General features: G+C 43.6%; 1 protein-coding gene across 6 annotated transcripts in view; it reads right to left on the bottom strand.

Annotated features, from left to right (window-relative positions):
* Positions 1-554: 554 nt before the first annotated feature.
* Positions 555-8,112, bottom strand: part of Lasp (LIM and SH3 domain protein Lasp) — a 34,760-nt gene continuing 27,202 nt past the window's right edge. For all 6 annotated transcript variants that reach the window (XM_075892155.1, XM_075892157.1, XM_037422388.2 and 3 more), the window contains one exon: positions 555-1,662. In XM_075892155.1, the coding sequence (XP_075748270.1) occupies positions 1,486-1,662 (177 nt within the window). In that variant the 3' untranslated portion in view covers positions 555-1,485. The remainder of the gene's footprint in view (positions 1,663-8,112) is intronic.

Below are 8,112 nucleotides of genomic sequence, written 5' to 3'. Positions count from 1 at the left end.
GAAGGTAAATGTAAATGAAAAACGTCACAGGCACAAAGCTTTCGTTCAAACATGCACCTCCGAGCATTGTGCAAAGTCGAAGTGGTAAACACACAAACTCCCGATTATTGAAAGGCCATAGGTACATTACAGAATGAGCACAAAGCAAGACTTTGAGCATTACTTGAAGTTAAAACTTAAACACATCAAGTATAGAGCACAGAACACAAAGGTCAGGCAAGTTTAAAACATAAACTGTAGAGTGGCTTAGGGCAATAAATAGCCATGCAATAAACACAGCGGCTCCCCTTGCGAGTATATGCCTAAACAAAAAAAAATAGTGTTAGCAAGAACTTTGAGCTCGAATGTTTATATAGCATCTCAATCAGCTCTGCTGCGCTTGTACATACGGCCACTTGAAGTAAAGGGCACGAACACCAACATCTGCCGTACACAACAAGTGTGAACAAAGTCGTAAAATTTAGACAGTATGAAGAGACAGGCACTGAACACTTAACAGTGAAACGAGAGGGGAGGAAGGCTGACAGCTCTTAAACCCTGAGCAACAAATATGCTTTAACGCTGCCACATTCGAGTATGAAGTAAATGCTGGACTGAATGCCATTTATGCTACTCTGTATTCATCCAGATAGGCTAGGCTGTGCTACAGTAGACCCCGATAAATAGCCAGCACAAAATGCACAGTCTTGCTATGCGTGGATGCAGTTGTGCAAGGAAGCCATGCAAATGCAGCCCCATGCAGCAAAGTCAGCTTGCAGCTTTCACAAACAATGTAATACAAATGACACACAACTCTTCCCATCATAATGCCTTTAGCAGCTACTAATACTTCAAGTGGGCTAAGAAAGTGCATCTAGCAAATACATTTCACATCAAAGGCAGTACTTGATGCAAGGCCATTAACTTTTGTATACTGCACAGGTCAAAACATATACGCTAAAACGCAGTTCTAAAGCACTTTGTGAGAACTTCGAAAATTACTATGCAACTCTTTTCACACACAAATGAAAATATACCCTCTTAGCATTGACCAAAGAACACAAAATTCAGCCCAGAATAACATCCTCAAACAGGATGAAGCTGAACAAGGCACGTGACTCGTTAAAGGCATCTCAGTGGTTCATAAAATTTGCCACTTCTTTCTAGACAGTATCAAAAAAATAGTGAATGCACTCATTGAAGTGCTACTGGGGCCTGTACATTAAATTCTGATAGTATACAATACATACTTTACTTTTTATACAAATATTAGAGGTGCTTAAGCAACAAAGAGAAAGTATATGTGAATAGGTAGGCTTTCATGCTATTAAACCAATAAGGAAAAGACATGTAAAACTAAATGTGTCAGTTTCTGATAAATGCAAGAAATGAGTTTCACCACACCTAAACGACAGTCAATCATGCCTTTCTTCCAGAATGGAAACAAGAAGAAAATGCTAAGCATCTGACAAAAGCAAAAAACAAGGGAGTAGCAGAGAAGAGGATTTAGTTGAGAGGTTCAACGTAGTTTGCGGGCAGCATCCCCGTGAGGCCTGTGCGCTGTACGGTGCCGGTCATCCAACCCTCGTCGATGGGCACGCAACTCACAATCATGTCGCCGTCAAGGAAACTCACTTCATCTACATCTTGGGCCACGTAGTCGTACATTGCCCGGAAGGTTCTCTGCAAAGGAGCACTGGCGATGCAATTGACAATTCCACAACAAGCAGTGCATATCTTACATATATGTGTGCGTAGCTCTCACATATTTTACACACCGCAGCAGCAAGGATATCAGCAAACCCTGTGTTTACGGATACACAGGAACATTACATGTAATTGTTACTCAGAGGTAATACTAATGAGAATTGATAGACAATAGTGCCAAGGAAAGTATAGGGGAAGACCGAATTGTATTGTAAATGTGAAGAAAGAAAAGTGGGTGAAAATATAACTTGCCCTGGGCAGGAACCGAACCTGCGACCTTCGAATAACGCACCACCTCGTAATAAGATCATGTGCTACGTGATGCCAAAAGGCGAAAAACGAGTGTCCCACATTTGCCGAAATGGCAACAGGTGGCACTGACTGATGCTCCTACTTTTAATACACATACATACTCAACAGTGTAGATGGGGGGATAGCCGCCATGGTAGCTCAGTCGGTACAGCATTGAACGCGTTATTAGAAGGTCACAGGTTCGCATCCTGGCCACAGCAAGTTATCTTTCCATCCACATTTTCTTTCTTTACATTTACATTACAGTTACTTCTAATGAGATCCCCTACACTTTCCTTGGCAGATTTGTCTGTCAGTTCTCATTAATAATGTTTCTAACAAAGAAAATGAGCAGATCATTTAAGTTTACCCTTATTTCCTTTACTCAGAAGTAGGCATTTATATAAACGTGGGCTTACATTTCTTGTAGTGTTACTTCCACAAAAGGTGGGCACTTTGGGGAAAGCACAGTATTTGATAACATTTGTGACAGCAATGACGTAAAATCATATTTAAGTTAAGGCAAGCTAAGCTATTAAATACCTGCTTTATAAAGCTCATCGCTACCCATAAATTGAATGATAATGACATTCTTACAGTAGCCATAGCCATGAATCCCACTATATTATTATTAATGAAAAATCGTGTAACAAGGAATGTCGCTGAATTAAATGTTTCAACAACTGGACTTGTCATTGTGAGGGCAGCAACTACATAAATTAGTCATGCCTTTTCCAGGAGAGGGGGAAGGGTTGAGGTTTATATTAGATAAGAACAGCCTTTGTTGAGCTTGTCAGCTTCCATGCAGCAGAGTGGGCCAATGTTCTGCAACCTCACTAAAACATTCACTAATAAAAACTGGCCTTCAAAAACAAGCATACTATTACACCAAGTCGTTGTAGTAACTCTTGCCCTAATTTACAAGGTGTGACCAAAGAATCTCGGGCCATATTCATCATAAATCCAACCAAAAGCGCCAAGCTTAAGGTGTTCAACTGCCGCACTTGCTGTTCTTCAAGCGGTTTCTGCTGCATACGCACACTATATACCATAAAATTTGAAATAAACACCCCCTCCTCCTCCTTCCCAACTACTTAGGTAATTGAGAAAAAAGCTATTGATGTAACAGCCGCGTACCGCCTTTTCAAAGCCCCCATGAAATGCAGCCGCTACGCCATGTTTGCGATGAAAACCACGATTTCCCTAGGTATAGGCCATTAAGTCCTTGGCCCGCTAGCCGTGCTTACGGTACTGCCTTCCAGTGCGCAACCGCACTGACACGGGCCTGAGGCTTCGCCGCCTCATGCTTTGTTCATTCTACGATTGATGTGACTGTTCGCACTTGCTTTAAACGCTGCGCCGTGCTCCCTACTGGGATGCAGAAATTAGGTGCCTTCTTCTAACCACCATCACCATTTGCTTAGGCACGGTTGTGACGATGTCGCGTGGGTAGAGCTACACAGGTGACTTTAAGTGCCAAGTGATACTTTTTGCTGAGGACTAGAGCAATTGTGCCGCGCAGCGAGTGATCTGTGTAAATGAGAAGTTGATACGAAATCGGCAAAAGTAGTGGGACTGTCTGTTTGCGTGCAATGAACGACGTGCTTTTCGCAGCCCAGCAATCAGTTGCGACAGCAGCGAGGATGACATTCGGGAAGCCACGGATGCTTGGAAAAAACTGATGATGACAACATTTTGAACATCTGACAAGATGACGGCCCCGGCATCGATTAGGGCGCTAAGTTATGCAAATAAAGGTGTGCTACGTTTCAGTTTTTCTGTTTCTAAATTAAAAAAAAAAAGAACATAGTGGCTGACCTATATTTGAATATATTTATACATTTTTTTTCCTGTAGAACACTTTTATATAGAGGTCGACCTATATGTGTGCCCGACCTATCTTCAAGTAAATACTGTAGGCACACTTCTTCAGGACTATCTTTTGAGACTACAATGCAACTTTTATTCTCACTCGGGCAGCATGACTATAGACAGAAACTGACTATAGACGGCATGATTATAGACAGAAACTAAACACATACCAAAACTATTTTAATGTTTCTGTCCCTTCTGAATGACGTTTTTGTCAACATTTTGCTTTGTAGAGCCCCGCCTGGCCAAACAGGAAGTGTTTCTTTGATTAGCGGGAGGTTTCTTTGGTAGCTACAAGCAGTACCCGTTGCACGCAAAGCATTGTGATAGGACACCACGCTTAAGCCAAGAATGTGGAACCAGTATTTGCGTTGAGGAACTTGAATGGCTGGGGTCTTTTAAATGAAATATAACAGTTTACTTGCCCATGGGATCGAATCTGCACCAAGATTTACAGAACTACTGTGAATAGAAATTGTTGAACAAAAAATGCTCCTGGCAACAGTATTTGATCCCCCCCCCCCCCCCCTGTTCTACCAGTCCTGCTGAATTGTATGCGTCAGTGAAATGTTCTTATCACTTTGAGCCTCCTTCTTGCCTTGACTTTCTGTCTAGTTGAATTAGTACACCTCTGTTGCTCACATATTGGCCAGTGCACCCTAACAAGAAAAACAGATTTACAAAACAATGCTCAGGAGAAGTGCAGGGCATTCACCAACATTCAGCTTGAAGATACACGGCCGGGCTAGACTGCACCTGCGCGCTCCCTTCTTACGGCCTTCGCAACAAGTGTAGTACATGCCTCTCGCCACTTATTAGAGGGGGACGCTGCGACCCTGCCATCTTTCGCCGCTCCATACAGCGCTAACACATGAGTATGGGCGTGCTTCTCCACTCACTGTGCGTTGAAAAACAAGTTGCCTAATTTTTAAGGCACAGAAATGGTTCGTTTTGACTTCTTATTTGTGCTAGGTGCATCGAGCTTAAGTTTATTGAAAAATCTGTAAATGTAAGAGCCCGAAGTACACTCTCTGCCATCAAACGTGTAGACATTCTGAGGTCTGAATAAATATTTATTGGTCATAAGCACTGGCAATAGATGAACACTTTCAAGCGAAAAATTTTGCCGGACTTCGCAAATGTCTTGTTCACAGCTTAAAATGCTTCCTAGTTGGCTTGTGTGTGTAGGTGGAAGGCTTGTCATTTGTGTCAGTCAGTTGGTTTGTGTGATTGAGGAGGAGGAATTTCTTGGCTATGAGATATTCGGATCGTCGGGAGTGGCTGTCATCAACGCTTTCAGGGCAGCTTAAGATGAATGCGGGTTTCCAGTAAGGCTGGACTGCTGTTTGCAAAACTTCTAGCACATTTATGCTTGGCAGGTGTTCAGAGGCCTTATAAAAAAGAACACTATCTTGTCAAAAAGAGCTAGAAACTCCGGCCTCGGGTAGCGTAGTTCGCCCCTCTCTTGTGCTCGCAGCAGCTTGTACAGCTGATGCTGTTTGTTGTTGATCATCAGCAGCGCATCCTAGGTCTGTAATAAGCTTGGCGATGTAACCGCTGAGGTATGCTAAGCCGGAGAAGGTGACAGATGGAGCCGGACAAGCCTCGTGCTCCAACAAAGACCTCAGGCTCTTATCAAGTATATTCGATATCATAGCAGCCTCTTCCTCCACTTCCACATTTGATAACTTGATTTCTTTCGGTCTTGGGATGTGCAACTTAACGATGTTGTTCAGAGCAGCGGTGACTGCTCCAGCATCTAGCATGCCATTCCCGCCGCACAACGACAACACCTTTCCGAAGATTACTTCGATGAAGTCACTTCAATTTCTTTGTCAGGTCATAACTGACGCCTTGTTCCTGGAAGAACTCTGTTGTTTCCACTGTCGACCTTGTTGTAAAAAGCAAGGCTTCGCACATCTCGTTGGTGAATCCAGCACTCACTGATCCGATGAAACTCTTCTGTATTTTTTCCACACATGAGATAAACTCATCCTTCAGAGATAAACTCATCGCTCCCAAATATGGGAGCTTTGTGGCCGCTTCCACTGAACAAAGCGTCATGAATGTCAAACCATTTCTTCATGGACTTCACAAAGAAAATGGTTTAACTTGCTCCCTTAAAATCTCTGGCAGCACCTGTGAAATTTTGCTGAAGGTGCTCTACAGCTGCAGACACTTGAGGGGCGAAAACTTGAACTGCTCGCAGTATCTTCAGTTTTTTCAAATTGGAGGGGTAGACATGTTTTTCGCTAATTTAGGGCCAGCTTCACAGTCTTGTGTTTTTGATGCTCATATAATTTTTGCACAAATGCACCACTAATCACTCCTCCGCCATATGTAAGTTCGTGTTCGAGGAACTGGTTTCTAACATTTTTGAGCAAGTGGCACAGGTCGAAACTCTGAAAGATAACGCGGTTGGCGTCGTGTGGATGATGTACAACTGTGTTGAGGTTGCCGTTACCCATGCGCTTAATCATCGTCACGTTTGCTGAATAATTGTCCGTGACAATGCGAATGATGATAAAGCCACATGATTCCACAGCAGCAATGACCTCCTTCGTCCATGTAAAGAGGTCTCTACCGCTCAGTTGCTTTGCGAAGTAGTACGAGCATGGAATCTCAAACCGACTAGTGGTACCATGCAGCACAAAGCAGAGGACTCTGTTCGCAAGGGCTTCTTTCGCTGTATCCACCATGCTACTCTCTGGCTTGTCCTTGAGGTCAAACACTGCATGAACCTTCCTATCATAGATGCATTTTTGTTTTATGCTAGCTTAATCTTAAGCTTTCAATTTATCATCGGCGTTTATCACGGGCACTGGTAACGGACTTGAATGGGACTGTTTCTACGGCGCACGGCACGGCGCAGCAGTGACGTCTACGGCATCAGCGGTGGATATAAGAACAACATCCCGACAGCTCCTCTTCAGTGGGTCCGGCGGCGGCATGGCGTCCGATCGCTACAAGCTAGTTTGCTTGATTTTACAGGTACGCTACCATTTCAAGTGTTACAGTAGCGATGACCGTTTCTTGTTGCTGCTGCCGGACCCCCTGCCTTGTGCATGCGCTGTGAATTCATTTTTGTGTTGACTAAGAATGCTACTCTTGATTTCTAGAGACGTCGAGTCTAATCCTGGTCCCCAAATCGAAGATATGCTGAAGGAGTTGCTTGCCGGTCAGCAAAAAATTAGCCAGGACATAGCCAGCCTCACTACTACAGTAGCGGCTCTCGATAGTAGGTTAAAAACCGTAGAGGCAAGGACAGCTGCGGCTGCGGACCTGGTTCCTCGGTTGAACGAACTCGAAAGCACTGTGAGGGACCTAAAAAACACGGTTGAAATTCTTGACCACCGTAACGACGACTTGGAAAACCGCCTTCGCAGGAACAACCCGATCATTTACGGATTGACGGAAACGGAGAAAGAGACTCCGGATCAGCTACTGGAAACTGTGCACGAACTCATAAATGTCAAACTAGGCGTCAAGTGTGAAAACATTGAGCGGTGGCACAGGCTAGGAACGCCAAGAAAGAATAGTAGTCCACGACCTGTTATTATTAAGCTCATTGATTTTCGTACCAAGACACAAATTTTAGTCAACGCAAGAAAACTTAAAGGATCAAAAATATACATAAATGAAGACTTCTCGGCACGTGTTCGACAAATACGCAAGTCTTTGTGGCAGCACTCGGTTGACGTCAGAAAAAATGCAGATAAAGTTCGACTTCGCCACGATGCTCTTATCGTGGACAGCGTCCGTTATAGCTGGGACGAAGCCAGCGGCACCCTTATCAAACATTCTCAACACGCGCCTGAGCGGCCGCCCGCGCATGCGTCTTTACATTCACGTCAACCATGACTTCCAGAATGACTGCGTATTGATCGAAATTTGGTCATTTTGAATATTAATGCGCGTAGCTTAGCAAACAAGATTGATAGTTTAAATTGGCTCATTGTATGTCAGCAGCCCTCAATTATTTGCGTCACCGAAAGCTGGTTAAATGAATCGGTTTTAGATGTTGAAATCTTGCCCCCGGGTTATGTAGTTTTACGCAAAGACAGACTATGTGGTCGTGGAGGGGGTGTAGCACTTTTTATCAAAATCACATTGACTTTTCTTTGTTTCCTGATCTGCCAAACACAGAATCTATCTGGTGCAAGTTAAAAATTTCTGGCCAGGCTATTGCTGTAGGAGCTATTTATCGCCCTCCAAACGAAACTTCTGACGTTTTTTCTGATATTACCAACTATATTTTAGATC

Source organism: Rhipicephalus microplus, chromosome 4 (assembly GCF_043290135.1).
Source record: "Rhipicephalus microplus isolate Deutch F79 chromosome 4, USDA_Rmic, whole genome shotgun sequence".
NCBI lineage: Eukaryota > Metazoa > Arthropoda > Arachnida > Ixodida > Ixodidae > Rhipicephalus > Rhipicephalus microplus.
The sequence above is the reverse complement of the archived record's forward strand: the minus strand, read 5'-3'. Positions and strand labels throughout refer to the sequence as shown.